The following is a 27,854-nucleotide window of genomic DNA, read 5'->3' as shown; positions in this document are numbered from 1 at the left end:
AGATATTTAAAACACTCAAAATTGATAACCTGCCCAAAAGTGTCTCCTTTTGACATGACACATCACATATAACCCAACATTAAAACAAAACAATGTGTGTTTCCTGGGACTGACGAATGGCCTATAACTATATTTCATAATCCCATATTATTATCTGACACCAACTTTTAACCGCCAACCTCTATTTCTTGAATTGTAGCTAAGAATACACCCAAATGAATTAGGAATACACCCAAATGTATTAGGAATACACCCAAATGTATTAGGAATACACCTAAATGTATTAAGAATACACCAAAATGTATTAAGAATACACCCAGATGTATTAGGAATACACCCAAATGTATTAGGAATACACCCAAATGTACTAGGAATACACCCAGATGTATTAGGAATACACCAAAATGTATTAGGAATACACCCAAATGTATCAGGAATACACCCAGATGTATTAGGAATACACCCAAATGTATTAGGAATACACCAAATGTATTAGGAATACACACAAATGTATAGGAATACACCCAGATGAATTAGGAATACACCCAAATGTATAAGGAATATACAAAGATGTTTTAGAAATACACCCAAATTAATTGTAATACACCAAAATGTATTAAGAATACACCCAGATGTATTAGGAATACATCTAAGAGTATTAGGAATACACCCAAATGGATAAGGAATACACCCAGATGTAGGTACTGCATTTGTTACTCTGGAGAGCAGACCATCATCGGTTCATGTTCATCTTAATCAATCCCAGCTATTATTATCTGACACCAACTTTTAACACAGCTTTTATAGCTGCCAAAGTGGCTTTTTCTATCTCTTGAATTGTAGCAGGTCTTCCAAGAATCTGATGGTATTAGGAATACACCCTAAAGTATTAGGAATGCACCCAAAAAAATTAGGAATCCACCCAGATGTAGGTACTGCATTTGTTACTGGGGAAAGCAAGACCATCATCGGTTCATGTTCATTTAAAATCAATCCCAGCTATTATTATCTGACACCAACTTTTAACACAGCTTTTCTAACCGCCAATCTGGCTTCTTCTATCTCTTGAATTGTAGCAGGTCTGCCAAGAATCTGATGATGGAGTTTGAGAAAGAATGGAATATACGACAAAAACTCGATGAAATCTATGGAACCATCGTCATCAGCATCAATGGTTTTGTGGATGTGCTTGACGACCTCTGGGTCAGAACCAATGTCAACGCCTACTGAGAGTGCCACGATAAGCATGATTTCTTCGAGATTGAGTCGGCCGTCTCCGTTTTTGTCTGTGACGTGGAACATCTCCTGTTTGGGACAAAAAAGAAACAAAATGATTTGGAAAATTGTTGTTTGGCATTTGTTACGGTATTATCATAACATCTGCATGGGGCATTTTGATTGGTTACAATGAGGTCTATATTATATATTAAGCCAATCAGAGATATTGTAACAATGTCATGTAGGACTGAAAAAAGTCAGCTTCAGCAGTAAAATCACACGGCAAGGTATTTAAATTCCACGCATTGTCAAAATATTTTTGATAAAAAAATGGGGTCTACTTTTTTAGATTCTCAAGCGCTGTGGTGAAAAAAAAATAGTATTAAAAAAAATTAATCGGCAAACAATATTTCCATCCCGGCCCCTTGACAATATCTCACACCAAGCAATTCCGAAAAGTTGACAGCCAGGCGTTAATTTTCATTTACAAGAGTTAAAAAAAAATCTTTTACATTTAGAAGGTATGAAGTTCAAATTAACACTACACATGTTCATAACCAAATCAACTATTTAAACAACATTCACAGCAAAAACAAAACCTTTTCATAAATGCATGCAAAAGGTTAGCTAGATTGCCAGAAATTGTTAAAACTATCAAGACAATGCTTAGAATAAACTGTGTAACTACTACTTTTGGTAATTCTGGCTATTATTCAGCTACTGTACAACAACGCTCAGCTGTAACTATTTCCAACAACATCTGCTAGCATCTGCATGTGATACCCACATGATCAAAGGTGATGTGAATGCGCTCTACAGATACACTGCCTTTGATCGCGTTTGTATCACATGCTGACGCTACTGCCTACTAGGCCGAATGGACTACAGTGGAGTTCATGTATCATTACAGGCAGGGACATATATACCTGGACCACTGCGCTGGGGGGGGGGTGCAAATTTTCACAATTTTTCTGGGGCTAAAATTACTTTACCAAGACAAATTGGTGTGAAGCGCGCCTAAATTTGCAACTTCAACGCTAAATTGGGTTAAAATTTTAGCTACACAGCAAACTAAGCAAAGCATGCATGCATGTATCTGTCTCCACAATCTACATAGTACTGTAACAATTTACTTGTTAAAGAGGTGGGTTTAAAGTCTTCCACTTTTCTTGCTATTGCTTAAGTAAGCCACTAGTATTATACAGCAAAGCAGGCATCTATGTATCCGACTCTACAATCTAAATATTACTGTAACACGTCTACGTGTCAAGGAAGGGTTTTTTCTTGCTATTGCAAGAGTAAGCTACTAGTACTACATAGCAAAGCAGGTATGCATGTATCCGACTCCACTATCTACATACTACTATACCATTACTTTTAAAGTAAGCTACTAGTACTATACGGCAAAGCAGGCATGCATGTATCCGACTCTATAGACTATTCTGTTTTTACTTGTCAAGGAAGGGGTTTAAAGTTGTCAATTTTTCTGGCTATTTGCTAAAGTAAGCTACTACACACAGCAAAGCATGCATATCTGATTTCTACTATTTACATAATTGGTGTACCATTTTACTCCTCAGGCAGGGGAGAATTACTTTGTAATTCCTCCACCCAGTGTTGTATGATGGTGTTTTCCCATCCCTATTCCTCCTGTGAAATTAATAAATGTGCAATGAATGATGACTTAAAGGAGCATTTTGTGATCTTAGCATATTCTTTTTATGACATTTTTCAGTAGATATCAACCAAAAAAGCTGATTCCCAAAATTTCAGTTATATTTTGCATTTGCGAGTTATGCATGATTATGTGTATTACACTGCTCCATAGGCCAGTGTTGTAATTTGTGACCCGGCAGCACAACTGAGCCCTGAAGTCGCCAATCATCATTTTTGAGATATTCAACCAAAATATTCTGCTTGAAATTAGCTTTAAAATGATGTATATCATGTTGACATTTAAGTAGTGAAAAATCAATAAAACAGTCAATAAGTCCTTTGTTTCCTATTGTTTATTGTTAAGTTCAATGGAGCATATCTCAATAGTGGCACTGGCGACATCCGGGCTCAGTTGTGGAGGATGGTCACATTTGTTCTGGTGTACCAGAACGTAATTCAAATTTGACAATAAGTGGGGAAATGAGGCTGTGGATCACGCAATGCCCTTTTAAGTGCATTTGTGAGAACATTCAACCTAGGGTTAGCAGTTTGACAATAAACGACTTTCATACAAAAAAAGAAAAAAGAGATGATTTGTGAGAAAAAAACTTGTCCTGGTCACAGCATACAGGACACATTCCTGGTAGCTATAAACTGTCTTTTTGTGTTATATAGTTACCAAGCATCTCCAAAATACACCATGTCAAAGTGTTTAAGAAGCAAAACTTATAAACTGTTGATTGATCAACAAACTTGATGAATCTATAGAGGCCGTCAGCGTGACGTCATATGCCGCCATCTTGTGGGTACACGCTGCGATGGTCGTTCGATCTCCATGCACAATCATCGTGTTGATGCGTGGTAACAACTGCGTGGCAAGCTGCGACCTGCGCGTAGTATCAGACGCATGAACACGCGTATCATTTGTACCCACAAGATGGCGAAAGGCTGACGGCCTCTATTGCATTGCATGAATATTCAACAACTCTTCCTATACCTTTGTACAGACAGGAGCCAAATGTTGTTAATTGGTGATGAATCCACACTTTTCCTGAGCATATACGCGAACGCAAGTTAACACATACTTGTTACGCATGACCGTGCAAAATTCGTCATGCCTGAAATAATCATGTGAATTAGGCGATCTTTAGCTTGCTGTCGTCGTTGAACGGTATTCAATCATGTTTCACCGTTGCTCGGCTGCCCTCGCAAAGTAAACCACACAGACGATGCGGACACATCATTGTTAAATGGTAATGAACAACAGTGAAACGTGATTGAATCCCTAAATGAATCATATGAGCTATTCCAGCTGAAATCCATACACCCCCAATGGAAGACAGGCAATGTATGGATTTCAGCTGGAATAGCCCATTATAGTGTGATTGCTTGTGCATTCAGGGGTGTGTCTGTGTGCATATGGTGCATGTCTGTGCACTTGTGTACATGTGTAGAAGCTGTGTCAACTTGGTCCAAAATATGGTGACACTTCAATTTGTACATCATGCACCCAAATGTATTAGGAAGGAATACACCCAAATTTATTAGGAATACACCCAAATGTATGAGGAATACACCCAAATGTATTAGGAATACACCCAAATTTATTAGGAATATACCCAAATGTATTAGGAATACACCCAAATGTATTAGGAATACAGCAAAATGTATTAGGAATACACCAAAATGTATAAGGAATATGGCACACAAATGTATCTGGAATACACCCAAATGTATAAGGAAAACACCCAGATGTATTAGGAAAACACCCAAATGTATTAGGAATACGCCCAAATGTATTAGGAATACACCCAAATGTATTAGGAATACACCCAAATGTATTAGGAATGCACCCAAATATCAATGCACTTGCGGTTGTTTTTCCCCCATCACAACAACTGTTCTGTAAAAACATAAAATGGTGCATGATATTTGCCATTTGAACTACAACAAAATTATACATTAAATTAACAAATAAATGAAGATTCAAAATGTTTATACATTGGTGCAAATAATTATGTAGTGCATTTACATATGATGGAAAGACATAGTGGTGTGATGAAGCAAAATCAGTCTGAAGTCAGGCATATTCAATTTTCAGTTTTTTACATGATTATATAAAGCATTAGCAAAGCTACATTTTGCAGAAAACCCCACTGAAATTGAACACTTAGTTCCAAAGATATGACCAGTTGAAGTGTTTCCAAAACAACATGCAACAAAAGAAATTATTGTCTTTGTTTGGCTATAGCTGCAAATCAATATATCCGACTTCTAACTGATTTTGCTTGATCACATCATGTATAACACAGGCAAAATTCTATTTTACATTAAGACCTAAAAAAATTGTTTGATTGGCGTAACATAAAAATAAAATTAGGGTAGGTTGGTCATTTTTTTTTTACTTTTTAAGCTGTAAATTTTGTTTTAATAAAGGCTTTGGAACTTTTTTTTCCTTATTTTAATTTTTAATTTATCTATTTTTATTTACTTTTTAAAAATTTTACTATCTTTTTCAAAAAAAAAAAAAAAAAAAAGATCGGGTTACGCCAATCAAACATTTTTTAGGCCTAATTAGCATACCTTGTAAGCCTGAATATTAAAAGACAGTGCATCTAAATCAAGTCTTAATGGTTCAGCGGTACTCTGTGTCTCATGCCCTGTAAGCTTATCATTCAGTGCAGCAACTGTCACAAATTCTCGCTTGTCAATTGTCTTATCCTTATTCAGGTCAAACACCTGAAAAAAAAGCAACAAAACATGATTAGAAGGAAAGAAGTTTACCAAACGAAAGTGACACAATTAAACAAGACAACAAATAAACACAAATCCTGTCCCGGCACACAACCTAATTTGAAAAAAAGGAACGGAATGTGCTGGCATGGGATTCGAACCCACAACCTTTCAATTTCCAGACGGACACTCTATCCATTAGGCTACCAGCTGCCTCTGATAAACGGTGGTTAAAACTGGGTCTAATGTGAGCAGCCGAGGTATACAATATACATAAACAAATATTACACAAGTACACAAGTACAGGAGATCATATACACCCACATGTATTAGGAATACACCAAAATGTATTAGGAATGTACAATGTATTAAGAATACACACAAATGTATTAGGAATATAAACAAATGTATTAGGAACACACCCAAATGTATTAGGAATACACCCAAAATGCACCCAAATCTTTTTACCTGCATAAATTTCTTAATCTGTTCCTTTGGTGCCTTTGATGATTTCATCTTCTGTTTGATTTCTTTCAGTGTCACTTTGCCATTGTTGTCTTTGTCCAATTCTTCAAATTTCTCCTCAAATATTGCCCTTTGTCTTGAGTTGATGAACTTGTAGATGTCCGATAACTGTAAACAAAATATTCGACGGAATAAAATTTATGCAAATGAGCTACCAAATTAGCATATTTTGTGATGAAAACCTAATGTAAATTGAAGATCGCCAATTGCCTCTCCACCGAGAAATTGCACTAACAACTTCAGATGGACGGAATGACATAACGCGGTTGCATCATCTTGACCCATTATTATTGGTGGGTAATACCGGTTTATTTTAAAGAGGCTGTACATGTAAAGTCTGCAAGCTTCCAAAAAAAGGCTTTATGAGACAATGTGCACATGTAACATGCAAGCATTTGCTATTTTACACTATTTGGGTGGGAAACAGGCTCCTTTGACCTTTTTTTTTACTTTGCCTAACCAATTTTCTGTTTCATTTTTTTTGTTAGGGGGCACTTTTCTCATATTTTGTCGGGGTGGGGGGGGGATAATCTTTCAAAGGTACCTGGAATCTATATGGTTTTTTTGTTTCCTTCTTTGTCTCATTATTTCCTCCATTCACAGTAGGTCTATATGGACTCCGCAGTCTTTGCTTTTCCTTCCTCCTCTCTTCTGCTTCCTTCCTTCTCTCTTCTGCTTCCTTCATTTCCTCATCATTCTTTGCCTAAATAAAACAAAATAGGATTATAACTTAATGAAATCAAAAGTAATTGTCATCAAAGTTTAACAGTCCAACAACAGTAGCACAACAAAAAGATTAGGTAAATTACGTAGCCGGTGTTCCCACCAGAATAATTCTCAAACCATAATGCTGCACCCTTGGGCATAAACAAATTTTCGCACCTTTAAAAAGAAAAGGTAACAAATAAGTAAATTCAAAAGAGGGTTCAGTACATGTTACCTAATACATGTTACCTGAGCAAAGATGCCTGTATCACAGTCTCCATATTTTCACAAAATATTAACAGCTTTCTCAAGAACCACTCAACCAATACTAGGCTTGTTTGTACTCATTTTAATGCATTTTTCATGCTAATTCCAAATATGGTCATGGAAATGTGTAATTCTGAAATTTTTGGATTTTTAAAGAAAATTTGAAACACACATGTTACCTGAGCAAAAATGCCTGTATCATAGTCTCCTGATGCGACATTCTCAGAAATTTTCTCAGCTGTCTCCTCTTCCTTCTGCAATTCCATCAAGTCCTCTTTTGATTCTGTCAGATGTCCCACGGAAGATATATCTGCTTCTAACAGCTTGACTTTCTGTAGTTTCTCTTCCATTCTGGAAATCTCAGAGTCCCTTGTGTTCAAGTGATATCTGTATTAAATTTGAGTAAAATGAAATGTTAAACTAGAAACCTGTGAGATCTATGGGGCAGGTTCACTAATCCTAAGGTGTGCTAGCTTAGGACTAGCAAACAGGTCCCAAGTCTTTTATAGGATATGTCAGTTTGCCAGAGCTGTATAAAAGCCATTTAAGTCTATCATAGATTACACTATCTAGAGAGTCTCGATTCTGCCTTGATAGTATATATGTGACCATCCACCACAAAGTGGTAGTAAAGTCGGCTCTAGATCATTTTCAGTTTATTGCTGATTTCGAAAGAATGTACTTTCAGCTTTAAAATGACACCTCAACCAGCTTTCTGGAAGTGAAGTTGTGGTTCATCAAAGGTAAAATTCCTAATATATTTTACATAGAAATCCATAATTATACTGTTTTTGATTGTATCTCAAAATGGAAAATGCCGACTTTACGACCAGTTTGTGGTGGATGGGCACATGTTGTATTAATGGGCTATTCCATTTGAAATCCATACACCCCCTACGGAGAAAGCCATGACCATAATCTCAACTTGAATAGCCAAAAAGCTGTCTCCAATGCAATTAAAGCCACTGGGTACACAAATAGAGCATACGCGCTGAAAACATGATTTAAACACATTTTATTAACAGAATAGTACCTTTTGGCATCATCTGTGCCATCACAACCATCTCCTGTTGCATCCTCATCATCGTCATCCTCATCATCACTGCTGAGGTTGTTATTCCTTTGTATGTCCTCCATCTCACTTCTCAGTCTGTCAATATTTGGCTTGTCAAAATTGGTCATATAAATTCTGTGATTGAAAAAAAAAACAAACAAAAAAACCAGAAAATAATACAAATTCCTGAAAATTCACAGTTTATTCTCACTCCTCACTGGAGCAGATTGGATTGCTAGTCTTGCATCGATGTACCGGATTATCTCAGTTGTTCTGAGCATGCGAGATTGGAATTGCAAAAGGCTTTATTAAAAGTGATTAAATGATTACTTACTCCTCTCTACTTCTGATGGTTTGGATATGAATATGATGCCTGCAGGAATACACCCAAATGTATCAAGAATATACCTAAATGTATCAGGAATACACATAAATGTATCAGGAATACACCCAAATGTATTACTAATACTTCAAAATGTATCAGGAATACACTCAAATGCATTAGAAATACACCCAAATGTATCAGGAATACATATAGATGTGTCAGGAATACACCAAAATGTATTACTAATACACCAAAATGTATTACATGTAGGAATACACCCAAATGTATCAGAAGTACACCCAAATGTATCAGGAATACACCCAAATGTATCAGGAATACACCCAAATGTATCAGGAATACACCCAAATGTATCAGGAATACACCTGTATTTGGAATACACTAAAAGGTATTAGAAATACACCCAAATGTATTACGGATACACCCAAATGTATCAGGAATACACCCAAATGTATCAAGAATACCCCCAAATGTATTAGAAATACACCCAAATGTATTAGGAATACACCAAGATGTATCAGGAATACACCCAAATGTATTAGGAATACACCCAAATGTATCAGGAATACACCTGTATTTGGAATACACTAAAAGGTATCAGGAATACACCTGTATTTGGAATACACTAAAAGGTATTAGAAATACACCCAAACGTATTACGGATACACCCAAATGTATCAGGAATACACCCAAATGTATCAAGAATACCCCCAAATGTATTAGAAATACACCCAAATGTATTAGGAATACACCAAGATGTATCAGGAATACACCCAAATGTATTAGGAATACACCAGTATTTGGAATACACTAAAAGGTATTTAGAAATACACCGAAATGTATTACGGATACATCCAAATGTATCAGGAATACACCCAAATGTATCAAGAATACACCTAAATATATTAGAAACATAATGTACTGGTCCTACACAGCTGCCAACCTCCAGAATATATCAGAAGTTCTAAGCATGCGAGATTGGAATTGCAAAGGGCTTTATTAAAATTGATTAAATGACACACAAAATGTCTGGATTAAATGAATACTTACTCATCTTTATTTCTGATGGTTTGGATATGAATATGATGCCTTCAGGAATACACCCAAATATATCAGGAATACACCCAAATGTATCAGGAATACACCCCAATGTATCAGGAATACACCCAAATGTATCAGGAATACACCCCAATGTATCAGGAATAAACCCAAATGTATCAGGAATACACATACCGTAAACGTTCGCCTAATGGCGCTATGGGCACCCTTCACACAAGTGGAATTTTAGGCACAACCTAAAAGTTCCCTCCCCAAAACAACCCAAAAGCAAATAAGGGCACGGAACTTAATTCTTGTTGGGATTTTAGAGGTGGGAGCTCTCTATTTGCACATGAAATTTATCCCAAGGCAAAGGAGCCCAGGTGTGTCATTAGACGAACATTTACAGTAAATGTATCAGGAATACTCCCAAATGTATTATGAATACACCTTAATGTATCAGGAATACACCCAAATGTATTAGGAATACACCCAAATGTATCAAAAATACACAAATGTATCAAGAATACACCCAAATGTATACAATATATTAGAAATATAACCAAATGTACTGGTCTTACAGAGCAGTCAGCCTTCAAGTTCTAAGCAAAAGCATGCAAGATTGGAAAGGGCTTTATTAAAATTGATGACACACAAAATGTCTGGATTAAATGAATACTTACTCATCTTTATTTCTGATGATTCCTGATGATTTTGATATGAGTGTGATGCCATCAGTCAGACTACATGGAAAATGGCAAGAAAAATGGCAGAAAAAAATCAGACAATGTCAAATGGTAAAATGTCAACATGAAATTTGAGTTGCACCCGGGATGTGCACCAAACACTTACAATGGTTAAGTCATACTCATGACTTGTGTACATGCGCGTTGGTGTTTGCTAGCAAACGAGGACACACACTCATACTTCACATTTAAACCGTGGACCACTCTGGAATGTGGGGACTGTCCTTGGTTTCTGAAGGTCTGCAATTGACCGCAAAAGCATGTCCAATGTATTTACGAAATACATCCTCTATTGCACGTGAGATATAATGTCTGCAGTTGCTAGGTTAAATTCCATATACACATAAATATATACAAAAATATACAAACAAAATGGCCAAAAACATCCTCGGTATGTCAACTGAATATGGATTCAGACCGATCAGACAACCACGTTTGCATAGTCCTGAACGACGCCCACATTTGGAGGCAATTACATGTGGGTGTGCGTAAACGGGGATACATTAATGTCCGTATAACTATAAACTGGGGATACACCCCCAACCAGGGATATCCCCGGTTTACTAACTGGCTATACAACCCCCCCTAGAGGGCACTAAATGCATTAGTTTGGTATTGCATACTACAGAATCAGACATACACATTATCTGATTTCTTATACCATCTAACTCGGAATACACACAATGCTTTTTCCAGCAAAGTAGTTATGTATATCCACATATGCAATGCAACATAAGCACGTTTGGATAGTCCCGGTTGGATTATAGTTAAACACAGATATTACTGACTACACGTTTTACAAGTAGCTAGGGGTGTATGTGCTTTTGTATATAACACTGGGCTATTAAAGTTAAAATCCATACACCCCCTATAGGGAAGACATGACCTTAATCTCCCACACAGGGGGTGTGGATTTCTAATGGAGTCACCCATTCAGGTAATCCCCATTTGAAATGCACACTCCCTGTGGTGGAGATTAACATCACATCTTCCATAAGGGGTGTATGGATTTGAGTCATCTTATTGGGGGCCATGATTGGGGATACCTGGTCTGATGGGGGGGGCAAAAGCCGTTTGGATACTGTCGTTTCTGCATTGTATCGCTACTGCGATCGCTTTACTCTCATAAAAGCTGTTTTACAAGTGTTGCATCTGTTTTATAATGTGTTCGTAAAATTGGGAGCACATTTAATAGCGCGTTTCACTATGATATGACTTTGATGCCATATTTAAGATGGAAAATGGCATAGAATCTTATGAAACTTTTTATGAAGTCTTTTTTTAAAGTTAGTTACTACCATGTAATGTGCCAAAACAATATACATGACAAAAATGTATTTCAAAATGTATTTAAATTGTGATTTTCTTTGAAACAGTATGAGATGCAAGCTACAATATACACATGTATGCTTCCTTTACATATGTGCCCATCCACCACAAACTGGTCGTAAAGTCGGCATTTTCCATTTTGAGATACAATCAAAAACAATATTTGGATATCTATGTAAACTATAGTAGGAATTTGACCTTTGATGAACCATACCTTCACTTCCTGATGTCAGATGAAGCTGGTTGAGGTGTCATTTTAAAGCTGAAAGTGAATTCTTTCAAATTCTGCAATAAACAGAAAATGATCTAGAGCCGACTTTACTACCACTTCGTGGTGGATGGTCACATATTGTGTGAGGGGGACATCTGATGTTGAGATGTAGGCTGGGGGCATGTTCCTCATATCCCTTGCCTGCTTCACATATTGTCGTATCTCAAAAGGCTGCCTTTTGTGATTTTTTTTTATTATTGTTAACTAATTGTGATGAGATGTACTGCCAAACTAACTTTATATTGAGGTATTATCACAATATTACAACCTCATGTCCATTCACAAAAGAAAGAGGCATGTGGTAATATAAAATAACAATATGAAATACAACAATGATAATAAAAATCACACAAGGCAGCTTTTTGAGATTTGACAATATGTGATGCAGACGACAATACCGTGACAACCTCACCTTATGTGCAGCACCTCCTCACTAGTCTTGTCATCTGCTTCACCTTCAATATTTCCTTGCCCATTCTGTATACGTAACAAAATTTGATTGGTTATTCAGATGAGAATATCATGTAATTAACCAATCAGAGGCACTCTAAGAAAGGCAATAGTGCCCATAATGGGATTAAAAGCTGTTTTGATTGGTTACTCAGATGATTATAGCATTGTAATTAACCAATCAGAGGCACTCTAAGAAGGCAGTAGTACCCATGTGGTTTATGTTATATGTCCAGGTGGAAAACAAGGTTTCAAGCACCTTCTGTTGGTGTACAGAAGTCGGAAAAAACATCACTCTGAAGATGACCATCGTGCAAGATGGTCGAAACTGTCAGGTCAGTAAAACAAATTGGTTTTGTCAAGATGAAATATTGTAATTGAATTAAGCTTGACAATGTTTTTGCATGATTTTTGGAAGCCTTGGAAACTGGCCTCCTCTGAAAGCACAAAAATTCAGGAAATTATACTATGTACGCCAATTTCCAATGTTTTTTTAAGACCAAAAATATTATCTCCAACCCAACAAATGGGCTATATTCCATTTAAAATCCACACTTCCCCTGTGGAAGATTTTAGAAATATTTTCCACAGATGAAATTAACACATAATAAGGCACCTCCATTTAAATCTGAGACACCCTCTGAGAAAGATTCAACCTGAATCTTCCACTGAAGGAGGTGCGTTTTAAATGAAACTGATAATGTGTTCATTCCTTTGAAATTCACTCCTCCTGTGGAAGATATTTCCAAAATCTTCCACAGGGGGTGTGGCTTTTAAGTGGAATTGCTTAATTTGATAAGGGGTGAAGGTCCAACTGACCTCTAAAATAATTTCTTAGTGTTAATCCATTTCAAATGAGCTTATCCAGCTGACATCTATACACCCCCTGTGACACATGTCCTTAATCTCCCTCAGAGGGGGTGAAGCTTTCAAAAGGAGCCACCCACTCAGGTAAACCCATTTGAAACTCACACTCCCTGTGTGGAAGTATAAGATCGTGTCTTCCATAAGGGGGATATTTATTTCATCTGGCATAGCCCATTCCAGATGATTTAGAGCCGTGCAATTAAACATAATACTTTCGATATGTCATCCCCCCACTCATTTCATATAAAAAAGAACATAAAGCAACATCAAATGAAAGAAATTAAGTATTAAATTGCAGAAAAAACTATCAACAGAGGGGGAAAAGTGTGACCTGCTACCATGCACGAAATGAGTGTAAAGTTACAAGTTGGTAGTTTGAGATGTCAAGGCTGCTGCATTGGTGTTCTTTGTTTCACACGCAACTGTTCAAGCCAGTCGTCTGCCTGCGTCGGCAGAGTGCAACACTATCGTAAGTGCAGTAGAATGCAATAGCTGCCATTTGCAATATTTCAAAAATGTACTTACTTTTAACCAATAACACTAGAAAAAACACCCAACTATATACATGTAAAGGTGATATCTTGGGGTTAGCTTAGTGGCCATCAGGAAAGTATACAGAGCATCAACACTTTACAATGAGCATGATGTAGGGGATTGTGCTGCAAACAATAGGTGTTTATAAAAAGGCAGCTATTACATTCTACTACACTTACGATAGTGTTGCACTCTGCCGACGGACTATGTCCTTTATGAATAGGGTAAAATGGGTGATTCAAAAAGGACATACTACTGCATGTAGGTGCATGGCAAACAAAGACCATCAACTCAGCAGCCAAGATGTCTCAAAACTACCAACTTGCTACTTTATACTCATTTCGTGGTAGCAGGTCACAAGTTACTACCAACCTGATCTCCATCTCTGTCACCATTACCATCTCCACCACTGCCACTACCTCCATCACCATGGCAACCTTCACCATCCCCTCCTCCTCCTCCTATGATATGTCCATCTTTGTTTCCTCCAATACCATCCCCATTCTTCCCAGCATGCATCAGCCCGTCCATTTTATCGTCTGCATCTCCTGCCCCATCCTCGCTATGGTTACTTGCACCTCCATGGTTACTTGTATCGCCATGACAACTAATATTATCACCATTTGTATCACCATGGTTACTGACATCACCAGTTTGCTCTCCATTATGTGATGGTTTACTTTCACCAAGATCGGATGAATGATCCCCGTTGGATAGATTTTGATTTGTGTTAGTTTTGGCGTCACTATCAGCAGCTTCAGTTTGATTGTTGATGTCACCCTGATGTGGTTTTGTGGATGGGGATACTGTACCATTAGTGTCTGTTACTTCTTGGGAATTTCCTGCAGAACAAGAATACACCCAAATGTATTAGGAATACACCCAAATGTATCAAGAATACACCCAAATGTATTAGGAATACACCTAATATAAGTGCCATCAGTGTCAGTGACTTCTTGAGAATTTCCTGAAGAACTAGAATACAATGAAAACAAGTTATTATGCATTATAAGCTTAATTTATACTTAATCACCGAGTGATTACAATGCATTTCTTTTGAAAGGCATGAGCAATCACTCCTTTTTGAAATGCATTGCTCATCGCTTTGGTACTGTTCTTAAAGATCGCGATTGCAGACAAATCTCAAAATCTTAAATACAATTTTAGGACATCTATTGAGGTAATTATTCTTTTGAATTCACTTCTAGAAGTTGACGATCAAGAAAATTTAATGATCAGCAAAATAATAAATCTGTTGTTATACAATGATTGGTCACCACAGTGTATGTGACAAGCGACACTGTTCAATATTTTTTTTTAAAAGCTAAGCAACTGGCTGTTCATGCAGACCATGGCCATGTGCTATCCATAGACTAAAGAGGTCCAGATGCCAGATGATGCACCAACAGGCCAAGTCCCTGTGATTTGTATGTAATGAGAATTCTCCCTTATTCAGAAGGTCATTCATTCTATTGACCATTGAACAAATCATACAAGCACTGCATGCCTTCACAAACCATAAGAGAGGGTTGTGTGCCTTAGCGTTAGCGCAAAAGATACATAATCTGTGGGAGGGCGAGTTAGCGCAGCGGTAGTTCCCTCGCTTTGCATCACTGAAGTCCCGGGTTCAAGCCCCGTCGCGGCCCAAGGACTCATGTGCACTTGGTTTATCCCGATTCCATGCTCGCTCTCGCAGGTTTTCTCCGGGATCTCCGGTTTCCTCCTGCTTTCAAAAAAATCGGTGATTAGTTGTTTGGCTATCAAAAACTTCCTTCAAACAATGGAATTTGGGGACCGGCATAGATAATTGGTGGATGTTACAATCTAAGTGCGGATAGGTTTGCGCCAAGTTCGGCTGCAACCAGCCTAGTTGATGCGATCTGATTGTGATGATCCACCATGGCAGCGAAATTACAGCGCTTTGATTCCTCTAAGATCCGGAAAAGGCGCTATATAAAACACTGAAATTTATTTATTTATTATATGTGGGTAGCAGCTTCATATGTCACACTTCATTAACCAATGATGCTGGGCTTTGCCAGCTTGTGAATCATCTGTATGTATCCATGCAATCCCATATCATGCTTTCCTGCTGTGCAATTATTTAATATGTAAGGCCAAAAAAAAAAAAAAAGTTCTCTTCAAAGCTTGCACTCTCGTTTTTAAAATCCCACGATTTGACAAAAAATAAATTTGGGAAATTTTTTTTATTTCAAAAAAAAATAATTTTATAGTTTTTCCAGAAAAAATCGGCGAAAATCAGACTTTTTCTCAAAAAAAAAAAAAAAAAAATCGCATTTCGCATTTGTTTTAAATTTCTCATCAGCTTTGAGACAAACCTTTTTTTTTTTTGGCCTAATACATGTACATACCATTAACTTGAGTATTTTGCACATCCCCTGCAGAGTCCTTCCCAGAAGCTTCATTCCCTGAATCTCCATTCATTCCTGTCTGTCCACCTATCCCATGAGTTCCGTCTGTTACAGCCGACGATGAACGTGTGGGGACAGTCTTACCCGCCTCTGAGGGCACTGTACTGTTAATCTGATGTCCACTGATGACCATTCCTGAGAGAGCGTCAATACCCTGACAAATAAAGGAATACACCCAAATGTCTTAGGAATACAATGACATGTCTTAGGAATACACCCAAAAGTCTTGGGAATACACCCAAATGTTTTGAAAATACACCCAGAGTTCTTAGAAATACACCCAAATGTCTTAGGAATACACCCAAATGTATAAGGTATACACCCAAAGGTATTTAGAGGGTTTGCAGAAGTGCAGAGATGCCACTTACATGCACTACAGATTCCAGAATAATACAGCACTAATTTTTGGGAATTCAAAAAATATTATCCTGTTTTGCCAAATAACACATAGCTCAATCCTAATCCTTTAATTGCACCTAATGAAAGTCAAATGTTGATATTTAGCCAATTTTGGAAAATAAGGGCTAAAAATATGTTGTTTCTATATTTTTTTATGCTGTGATAATTGAGCCTAAAGAATTGTATTAAGACAAATTTCAGTCTATGTGCTGTGATTTTTTTGCAAAGTTGCTTCTTATTCTCTTTTATAATCAATTATTAATATAAGTACAAAGGAGTAAATTAACAGTGATATTTTAGCCTACACACATGATTGTAAAGAGTTAAGATAATAATAAAATAAGAGTTCAGCTCTTTTTTCCCAAAAAAATTGTTCGAAAATGGGACTTTTAACTTTTATTCCCAGTTAAGCCGAACTGAAAGATTAGGATTGAGCCATGTTTCACAACAGGATCATATTTTTTTTGATTCCAAAAAATTAAGTGCTTTTAATATTATTCTGGAATTGGGAGTAGTGCCACTCAAAAAGCAAAAACTGGTAAACTGGTAAAAAATGCCCTAAAATAGTGCATATATTTGAGTTAAACAGACAAAAAAACAACAACAACAACAACAACAACAATAACAACAACAAAAATAAAAAACAGGCTCATGATAAATAGCAGTGCATAAATTTGGACTGTGAAAAAAAAACACCACAAAAAAATTCAGATAAACGTGGCATCTCGAGAAGTTGAAAGAAAACAATATTAAACATTAAAAATCGACTATTTTCAGTTGAATCCATATACCCCTACATTGGAATTTCAAATGGGGTTACTTGAACGGGTGACTCCCCTGCATGAGAGATGTCATGTCTTATAGGAGTGTATGGATTTCAACTGGAATAGCTCAACTGATCAATGACCAATATAATAAAGCAAATGGCAGCCATTATTTTCGCATATAATTATTTTTAGTGGTTTGCATGCTTTGTTAAATTATAAAAGTTGCTTGTGAAATCTTGTCAATATAATTTAACTCCTTCTGGGGGGGTTACTGAATTTTGGTTTGGATAGGGGTGTGCCGCTGAGATTTTGAAAGTGGACCCATCAATATACCAGTTTTTCAAGAATTTTGGACCAATATCAAGTCAAAATATTCTGACAAATTTCATGGTACAAATTGTCTTAGTTTTTACGATTTTTGGGAAATTTTTAAAGTTGGCTGCAGTAAGGCACAATTGGGATATTTGAGAATATTTTGAAAAAAAAGGTCTCATCCAAAAGTGGCCTAAAAATGGGGTCATTGATATAACAACAGGCCAAAAAATGCTAGCCATATTTGCAGCACGTCCATGTATGGTCATTTGTACTGAGATGTACCCCCCATGAATGCTCTTTCTTTACCTTTTCTCTTCCTGCATATCATCAAAGTTATACAAAGACATGCAAATCATTTAAAACTATCATGGGTAAATTAAGAAAAAAAGATGACTGAATATTAACAATGCTATATTAATATGCAAATTAGATGTTAATACGTCATGCAAATAACAAGCTTACCATATCTTTTTGTGTTACAAAGAAACCACTGGTAGGGGTTGTTAAGCTCGGTCTACTTCTCAACCGCTGGGATGAAGCACTATGCAAATTAGATGTTAATAACATGCAAATGACATGCAAATTAAAAAAGATAAGCAAGCAAGCAAACAGTGGTTGGGGGAATAAAATACAGCAAGCAGATCTTGAAAACCAAATGCAGTATGGGTATAGAAGGCCTTTGAATTGGGTTGTTTCAGTTGAAATCTACACACTCCCTATGGATGACATGATCTTATTCTCCCACACAGGGGATGTAGATTTCAAATGGAGTCACCCATTCAGGTAACCCCATTTGATAGAAATTCACACTCCCTGTGTGGGAGATAAAGGTTATGTTTTCAATAGAGGGGGTAGTGGATTTCAATCAAATTTCAACTGGAATAGCCCATTTTGTGAGAATCAGTGAATGTGTGTTTAATTCCCCTAAAATCATTCATATTCTCCACACATAGCTGACAGTTTGGAGAATTTGCAAGTTCTAATGATCTTATAATCTCCCAAAATATATATTAATTCTCAGCCTAATTAATCATTCACATGCATGTACATGCACATATAGGTCATGGTAGGGAGAATTTGTTGGTTCTTCAGAACATTCTTGCAATATATGCATTCTCACAAGGCATCAAGTTTTAATTCTCCTAAAATCATGCATATGTTAGACACACATAAGTCACAGTATAGGAGAATAGACAAGTTCTTGAGAACTTCATTCCACAAATCACAATCTGATTCTCTCAAAGCAGAAGGCAAAATTGACCCTAAAGCAACATCTATCATACAAGATATTTGCCACAACAATGAAATTAAATGTAGAATTTGTTACAATTGAGTTACGGGAGGATAATGTGGGAGGGTTATCAATAAAACATGTTAAAGGGAGGGGTAAAATAAAAAGAACAGTTAAATTGTCACTTAAGGCCAAGATGGCTAGTGCATGCATGCATGGGGCTGCTTTTCTGCCCCTAGACAAGCTCCCATATGCTTTGCCCTCATAGGCTTAAATTAAAAGGCCAGATTCATTGCTGCTTGGAACATGTTGCCGCCCCTTCAAACCTTGTTGCCCTAAGCAACCGCTTAGTTTTACCTAATCATGCACTAGCCTTGTTGAGCAAAAACCTCTTGTATATTATGCTATACCAGTTGAAATCCATACACACCTACATGTATGGAAGACATGACATTAATCTTCAAATGGAGTATCTGCATGTAGTTCGACGAGTAGGACCTGTTTTTTTTTTCTTAGTATACCAACTATACTCAGACTCTGATCGCTCAAGAAAGATTAACCACAAAAATCCACTAACCACACCTCCCTTTTTTTCGGGCGGCGCAGTCACTAGACTTTCACGGTTCTTCTTTCTCGTGCCATGTGAGATAGTGATCACAGTCTGAACTGAGTATAGTCTGGTAACTTAGAAAAAGGTCCTACTTGTTGGACTATCTGCATGGGTGGCTCTATTTGAAATCTACACCCCATGTATGGAAGATTAAGGTCATGTCTTCCATAGGGGGTGTATGGATTTCAACTGGAATAGCTCATTACATCTACATTGGTTCATTTCTCTTGAATTTTTAAAAAGGAAAAATAAATTGTGGAATGGGGAATATATGGGTTATGATTGAAGACTATTGAAGACATGACCTTATTCTCCCACACAAGGAGTGTGAATTTCAAATAAGCTGGTTACCTGAATGGGTCACTACATTTAAAATCTCTCTCCCTGTGTAAGATTAAGGTCATGTCTTCCATAAGGGGTATGGATTTCAATAGCCCCTAGACTATGCCATAGTCAAATTTTATTAAAAATATGTTATTATTAGTCATGATGAACCCATTTTGTTGAACTCAAAATTATACTGATGTTTATTAAAATTAAAGTATTCAATAGTAAAATGGTCATAAAGAGTTAAAGATATTAAGCTACTTGCGGTTCCGCCATTATGCACTATATGTGGGAGAGCCTCGAACTGGCAGCATACATGAAAGGAAGAATTATGTAACCTTACACAGAACGTTATGACTAGTTCAATTCCCATTCATGTATGCTGCCAGTTCGAGGCTCTCCCGCACATAGTGCATAATGGCGAACCGTGCAAGTAGCTTAATAAGATGATTAGTGACAATAAAAGTAATTGAATGCAACACTATCTTGCATAATTATAATGGCTCACTTTAATACTGAAAAATTCAGATTTTGGAATCTACCAGTTTATTGATAGCGAACCCCGAAAATCCGACTATGGACTATGAATTTTAAGCAGAACTGTACCCCAGGACTTTGCTCTCTAAAAACACACTGTCAAGCATACTTGTTTATCAGTCCATTAACCACAAGTACTAAGCATGGTATAGTACAAGACGCGCTAGATGTTTGATGAGAGATTAACTTTCGCGTCAACAAAAAAAGCGCCGCAAATACCACAGATAGTTGTGTACGGTATAGTTAATGGTAATGGCGCGGGCCCGGAAGATTTAAACCATAGCGAGATATGGGCGACCAATCACAGGGCAGATCCATTTAAAGATGCATTACATCATGGCCAATTTTAGTTAGGCCAATTTGGCCTAACTCTCCATATAGTCCCGTGTTAAAAATCTTAACCGCAAGGCAAAGTCAGTCCACTTGGGAAGCTAACAAACAGAGGGAGTGCGGTGACTGAAAAGATCAGATACAGATGTGAAAATCTATCAGTTGCACACAAATCAATATAAATCAGAGTTTTATGCTTAAATGTAATAGCCAGAGTATGCAAAATGGGCAAGTGGACTACGGAGAAGTCTAAATAGCCCCTTACTATACCTTCCAGTCCTGAAGGCCATTTTGGATCTTGAAAACTCTCTCAATCTCTCTAGCTCCGCATCATCTATATGATATTTACTGTTCAAACCGACGCCGGATCCGGACATGAAATATCCATGGTCAAGACGATGGTTGTAAATCTGAAAACGTAAAATAAATGTGATGAATTCAGCTAGAGTAACATAATGGTATTCCAGTTGAAATTATACACTCCCTATGGAAGACATGAAATAAATCTTCTACACAGGGAGTGTAGATTTCAAATGGATTCACCCATTCAGGTATATAGTCCCCTTTGAAATTCACACTCCCTGTGTGTGAGATTAAGGTCATGTTTTCCATAGGGGGTGTTTGTATTTCAACTGAAATAGCCCATTTTGGAGCAGACAACACTGCACGGCCCTGCACTTCTTATATTGCCTTGATAAGAGTTCGAAGCCCTGTCAACAACAGAGGGCGGTATTAATCCCACGGTAAAGAATGTCCCAATGTCTGATGAACCGCACTAATGAGCTGGTCAGTAACCATAGAAAAAGCTCGTTTCCGGTAAAAATATACAGGTAACTTTCACAAATTTGTAGATACAGTTACTAGAAGGTCGTGCGATGCCAATCCAATCATTTGTTAAACATTTCTTTCTTGAGGGAGCAATAATTACTCCTCATGAATATTACTGTCATGTTGATGACATCATAATTACTCGCATTTTCTTCATTTTGAAATTTTGAAACATTTAACGCTCAAAAAGCACACAAAATCAATCAGAAATATATATCTTCATTTCAGCTGAGTGTCCTTGCCAAGATTCTAGCATCAGGGCAATCTCCTTTTCAAGATACAGCTTTTATAAGTGTTATGTCACTTCTGTATAATTCTTATAATTTGTATTATGCACACAAATAGTGATGTCCGTTTGTGTTGTATTTTTGATAGTTTTCCAAATCCTATTTTAATGATAAAACATATTCCCTACAGAAAAAACGAAATAGCAAAACATACAACAGTTTGTAACATTCTCCATGAACCTGACCATCTATTGTTTGGATTGTGATGTAATAAACGTGTGTAATGAGATTCTCTCTTTCTGAATCTGACTGTTAAAATATTATTTTTCATCACGATTTCGCATCAAATTCATACACTTCTGGGTCAAAAAGCATATAAAACATTTTGAAATATTGAAATATGGTTTATAAATAATTTGAGTTCATCAAGCAATCGCTTTTTATGATTTTCAAGGCAATATGCATAAATGATGATTCTGCATGTACAAAATTTTTCACTTCAGTAAGCTCATCTTTTGACCAACGTTCTTTTTATTGATCAAGGTTTCTATTGTTTGCAGTTGACATCAAAACTATCAAAGAACCACATGCATATGAGCTTGTGCAATGAATTGGATTACACATGTGTTATTCAGCTTATTGATCGCTAGATGGAAGCGAACATGATACATATTACGTAGGATTCCATGCCTGTGCGGGGAGTTGAACCCAAGCGACCAGAACTATGAACACTTTGAAGTGTTAGCACCTTGCAGGGCCGTGAGTGAATGGAAAACCCCATATGAAATTCACACTCCCTGTGTGGGAGATTAAGGTCATGTCTTCCATAGGGGGTGTATGGATTTCAACTGGAATAGCCCAATATCAGGAATCTTACTGTCAAAATGAAAATAGAAAATCAAAAACAGATAACATTAAGGCGGGCGGAGGGGAACATGGCTATTGAGATGAACTAAGCTAACACACCAGAGGAATGGTATGTATGTGTTCTATAGGAGATCCTACAGCTTGATAAATGATATATGGGATGTCAAATGTTGATTTTATTCGGGAGGGAGAAAACACTGAAAATTTTTGTTTTGATACCTTATTGACTTCAACTCTTGAATCGCAACTACAGAAATAGAAATACTATAACTGGCTTGACTCATTACCTATCAATGTATTAATGTTAAAGGATACACTGCCTTTTCAGCCAAAATGTTAATCACATAACAATTTTTAAGGCAATCTGTAGCCCAAAACTTGCCTTTATAGATGATATCTTTGGGAGTATTTTTGACACATTTGGGTGTATTCCTGACACATTTGGGTATATTCCCCAATACATTTGGGTGTATTCCTGACACATTTGGGTGTAGTCCTAAACCATTTGTGTGTATTCCTGACACATTTGGGTGTAACCTTAAACCATTTGTGTGTATTCCCAAAACATTTGGGTGTATTCTGGACACATTTGGGTGCATTCTTAATACATTTGGGTGTATTCTGGATACATTTGGGTGCATTCTTAATACATTTGAATACATTTGGGTGTATTCCTGACACATTTGGGCATATTCCTGATACATTTGAGTGTATTTCTGACACAATTGGGTGATTCTTGACAAATTTGGGTGTATTACCACATTGCCCTTATTGCACTGCTGCCCTGACAGTTTAAATGAGGGAGAGCGTGGCGCAATGGTTAGGGTACTTGCCTTTAGTGCATGAGGTCCCGGGTTCAATTCCCAGCGGTGGCAATTTGCTGGGATATTGACTTGGAAAAAAAAGTCCGAAATTAATTGGCAACTTCTGTAGATTAGATTCAGACTTCCGCTCTCCCCATGGTTCATTTAGAATTGGGTAAATGAATCATGAAAGTACTCCGCCCTTCGGAGGGGACGCGGTTAACCGTCGGTCCCGAGTGCAGAGAGCCATACCTGTACATGTATTTCGCAGCCAGTTTCGAAAAGAGTAGGGTGTTAACCCCTCACTGTTCCCAACCTGGTGTTCAAATGGACCCCAATGGAAATAAGCTTCAACGGAGGCTTTCTTGGGTTATCCATGGTTGCCAAAGCCCCAACAATTCAAATCAAAATCAAAAGCATACCTCTGTTGTTTTCCTGAGTGTTCTTGTTCTATACAGTGCACTCCTTTCATTGTCAAATCTTTTGACTTGATCCGTAAAGGAACGAGGACTCGGATGGATTCTGTTGATTTACTCCTGTAGAATAGAAAATATGTGGAAAAGTTCAAGGTAATTTAATCACCAAAAAATAACATATTTCAAGGGTTTAATTATTCCAGAGAAAATCCCAATGGTTTCAAATGGAGTCACCCATCATGACCCATTCAGGTAATCCCACTTGAAATTCACATTCCCTGTGTGAAAAATTAAGCTCATGTTTTCCATAAGGTGTATATATTATAGATTTCAACTGGCATATCCCAATACTTGCTCAAACCCCCCCCCCCCCCATACATTTGGTTGACATTGCAGTTGGTACCCAAACTCTGGACCTTTGCTATGTTCAATAGGTAATTGGGTTGTTTTAAAACACAACTTCTGCTGGTGACCACCGCTGCCCTGACAGTTTAATTGTGGTGTATTGTTGGAACAATAGGAACCAGGCCCTATTGCTGGTTCTGCCAGAGGTAGAACGGAGGGTGGGTTTTGAAGTCATTCCTAAATGAACCATTATACAAGTGATCCGGTCTCATATACCTGCATATTGGATCTAAGGCAGGCAGTGAGAGTAAGAAAATAAGTTTTCATTTACTTCTGAATTATATTTTGCCTAATAAGCCTTTTTGATGTATGGCATACACAAAAGGAGGGCAGTGAATTCAAAGTGGGTAAAACCTGGGAAATTCAAAAGACTTTATTCATTTTGTGTAGCACCGTCCTATTGTGTTCGCCATACATCGAAAAGGCTAATTGCATCGACCAATGTCTCATATATAAAAAAATATTTGCTTTACAGAGATGAGGTATAAATGAGTAAGCGTTATCAATATCGTAATTGTTATAGGTTAACGAAGGCGTTTCAGAGTTTGTTCAATCAGGCATGTCAGGTGGTTCGGAAAGAGTCTAGGCGTTGTCACTTTATGCCTTTCGCTCATAACAGCTAGACCGGTAAATTGTCCAGAAGGTAAAAAAAAATTTCCTGCCTGTGTGGGAGATTAAGAGCATGTCTTCCATAGGGGGTGTATGGGATTTCAACACGAATAGTCAAATATAATTTTAGCAGTTGGGTCACCATGAGTGAAAAATACAAATGTGTCAGATTTCCCAAGGAGCTTTACGGAGTCAAATTTCATTGCCAGTATCTTACCTTAAATGCAATTTACTTTTGATGTCCGTACCTAAGTATCTCTCAGTGCATATATTGGAACTGAGCGCATCCCCTTAGCAGACTCTACTCTGGGGAATGGTGTGGTGGTGCAGGATGGGGTTAACTCTGGTCAATTCATTGCCAGTATCTTACCTTAAATGCAATTTACTTTTGATGTCCGTGCCCAAGTATCTTTCTGTGCATATTGGAACTGACCGCACCCCCTTGGCAGATCCTACCCTAGGGAAGGGTGTGGTGGAGCGAGATGGAGCAGGAAGAGACAGTTGCTTCATCTTAGTGGTAGAACTGGAAAGAGAGAGAGAGAGAGAGTATTAGGAATACACCCAAATATATTAGGAATATACCCAAATGTATTAGGAATACACCCAACTATATTAGGAATATACCCAAATGTATTAGGAATACACCCAAATGTATTAGGAATACACCCAAATGTATTAGGAATACACCCAAATGTATTAGGAATACACCTAAATGTATTAGGAATACATCCAAATGTATTAGGAATATATCCAAATGTATTAGGAATACACTCAAATGTTAGGAATACATGGTCATATGTCGTGAATTGGTATATCATATAAGGTGGAGTAGTTACAAATGTTTAAATTTTTTGTGTTAAGACATCAATATTTATTTATTTTTTATTTATAACATTCGGCCGAAGCCAGGCTAATCCCAATAGTGCTCAGAGGCTACTAAATTTAAGGGACGCCATACGGATATGACGGGACAGGGATATGGGAAGAGGTCCGATTTTTAGATGCAGGAGGAAAACCGAGCACCCGGAGAAAACCTGCGAGGACGAGCATGGATCGGCAACCAAACTCACATGTGGCGCCTGGGAATTGAACCGGCCACAGTGGTGAGAAGCGAGTGAGAAGACCACTACACTAACCCACCCTCCCATATATGATTTGACTTTTTGAAAAAAATAATATAAGTTGGAAGTACTTTATTGCATGAAGTAAGGTATCATTTTATTCCTCATTCTGTCTTCTTTTAAATAAAGAAAACCCCAGCAGTCAGTGGGAGAGCAGCCATAGAGTTTACACACAAATTGGTCAAAATGAAGCCTTTTTAAAGTGTCATATCCTAATAAAGTCAGTATTTTTAATGCAGTGGTGTAACTAGGGGGGAAAAGGGGGAAAGGGGGGGGGGCAACGTGCCCCGGGTGCTACCACTAGGGGGTGCCAAATCGCCAAATCATAATGCCGAATATGAAAGTGACGTACTAGCTGTGTCTATCAGTGTAGAAATTTTCAGAAAAAGGGGGGTCATTCGGTGTTGGCAATGTCAAAAATGGGGTACGTGATTTTGTATGGGAGCGCCCAAAATTTCACATCATTAAAGGTGAACCTCATTGAAAATAAAGTTATATATCAATGGAAAGCTTATGATGACAGGAAGCAGAAAAGAATATTTTTTATTTGCCTAACGCACCAGGATAGACATAATCTCCATGCAAAGATTGGATATTGGCACCCCCCTAAATTACAAAACGAAATCGTTCAAATTGGGCGCTTTTGATGATGACGTCAGCAGGGGGACACACAGTTACGTACGGGTTTGATTGTAAACACAATGTCCATGCATTACTGTGGCATGCATCGGGCCAATGCACGAACTCAGTCATTGTCAACTTACTTTACATGAAAAATATCTTCAATAAAATAAGAATAACATGAAGGAAACATCATGATCAAATCAAGAATGAAGTTCCTGAATAAAGTGTGTGGATTAAAAATGGGAAAAGTGCTGGCCGGGTGATTTGGGATAGGCCAGGCCATCCACGATATGCAGGGAATATTACAGTAAAGCACCGAAGAGCGAAGATTCGGCCAAGAACCGGAATGAAAACAGATTGTAAAAAATAACTGCTAGTATACCAGTTCAGATCGTCACACCAAGTTGAGATGAACTTATCACAATGAGAAAATGAAGGAATATAATAAGGTACATGTACGGGATTTTTTAATTATTTCTTAACTTTACAACCGGTCATGTATGATAGGCTAACTCGTAGATACATACGGGGCGGGGTGAACTCAGTGACTCGACTGACTATGACTGAGTCTCAGTGCAGTCGCCGAGTGTTCCGTATCCGCGACTGTACGTACTGTACTTGCAGACAAAATGACCGATTTGATATTCACATTCTGATATTTCCAACTTATTGCTACTTCATTAGCAAAATTTATTCCTGTAAATGTTCCAAATATAAGGGAACGATTGATCAAATCTGCTGAAACACGGCGCAAACTTGTGCTACCGGAGAGACGAAGCGAGTCGCTGTGTTTGCCCACCTTGATCGGTATGCGGCTGCCTGTAATTTCTTCAGCATAAAAGCAGCAATTTACGCATCGTGTTCGGTAATCCATAAAACATGAATGTTTCACTTTTTCAGTACACTGATTGTAGTATCATTAAAAGAATCGTGACACAAGTGACAATATTTTAATTTTATTCAGATTTCAGAATTCCATCAAATAACGGTCTACTAAGCGTAAATTGTATTTATTTTATAATAAAGTATCTGTTTCTTTCAATCGTGAGTGTGTCGGGATTGTGTGGAAAGAATGTACCGGAGAATGTATTACCGCAATGCGCTAAATACGGGGCTAAATATGAAAACCTTTATAGGATGGATTTGATGAAATCGGCGGTTTTTTTATTAATTTTTTGATTACTACAAGACGATATTTTTAAAAATCAGATATTTTAAAATGAATCAAGAATAGGGAATGTCACAAACAAGTTATTTAATTTGTTATTCG

General features: G+C 37.4%; 1 protein-coding gene across 1 annotated transcript; it reads right to left on the bottom strand.

Annotated features, from left to right (window-relative positions):
- Nucleotides 1-363: 363 nt before the first annotated feature.
- Nucleotides 364-25,085, bottom strand: LOC140144447 (uncharacterized). Its single transcript, XM_072166256.1, has 14 exons — nt 25,057-25,085; nt 23,832-23,945; nt 20,955-21,094; nt 18,112-18,190; nt 16,109-16,322; nt 14,109-14,578; nt 12,298-12,362; nt 10,223-10,282; nt 8,138-8,293; nt 7,284-7,491; nt 6,677-6,835; nt 6,076-6,240; nt 5,458-5,613; nt 364-1,305 (listed from the first exon to the last, which is right to left on the bottom strand). Exons 3-14 carry the CDS (start codon nt 21,059-21,061, stop codon nt 1,006-1,008), a joined length of 2,139 nt encoding a protein of 712 aa, XP_072022357.1. The 5' UTR covers nt 21,062-21,094; nt 23,832-23,945; nt 25,057-25,085; the 3' UTR covers nt 364-1,005.
- Between the last annotated feature and the right edge of the window lie 2,769 nt (nt 25,086-27,854).

Source organism: Amphiura filiformis, unplaced genomic scaffold (genome assembly GCF_039555335.1).
Source record: "Amphiura filiformis unplaced genomic scaffold, Afil_fr2py scaffold_55, whole genome shotgun sequence".
Lineage (NCBI taxonomy): Eukaryota > Metazoa > Echinodermata > Ophiuroidea > Amphilepidida > Amphiuridae > Amphiura > Amphiura filiformis.
The sequence above is the reverse complement of the archived record's forward strand: the minus strand, read 5'-3'. Positions and strand labels throughout refer to the sequence as shown.

Coding starts and splice junctions, on each gene's coding strand:
- LOC140144447 (XM_072166256.1), bottom strand. CDS start 21,061: ATGTCCGGATCCGGCGTCGGTTTGAACAGTAAATATCATATAGATGAT. Junction 16,323..18,111: donor TTGTAACACAAAAAGATATG/GTAAGCTTGTTA, acceptor TTTATTTGTCAG/GGTATTGACGCTCTCTCAGG. Junction 5,614..6,075: donor AGATTAAGAAATTTATGCAG/GTAAAAAGATTT, acceptor CTTTTTTTTCAG/GTGTTTGACCTGAATAAGGA.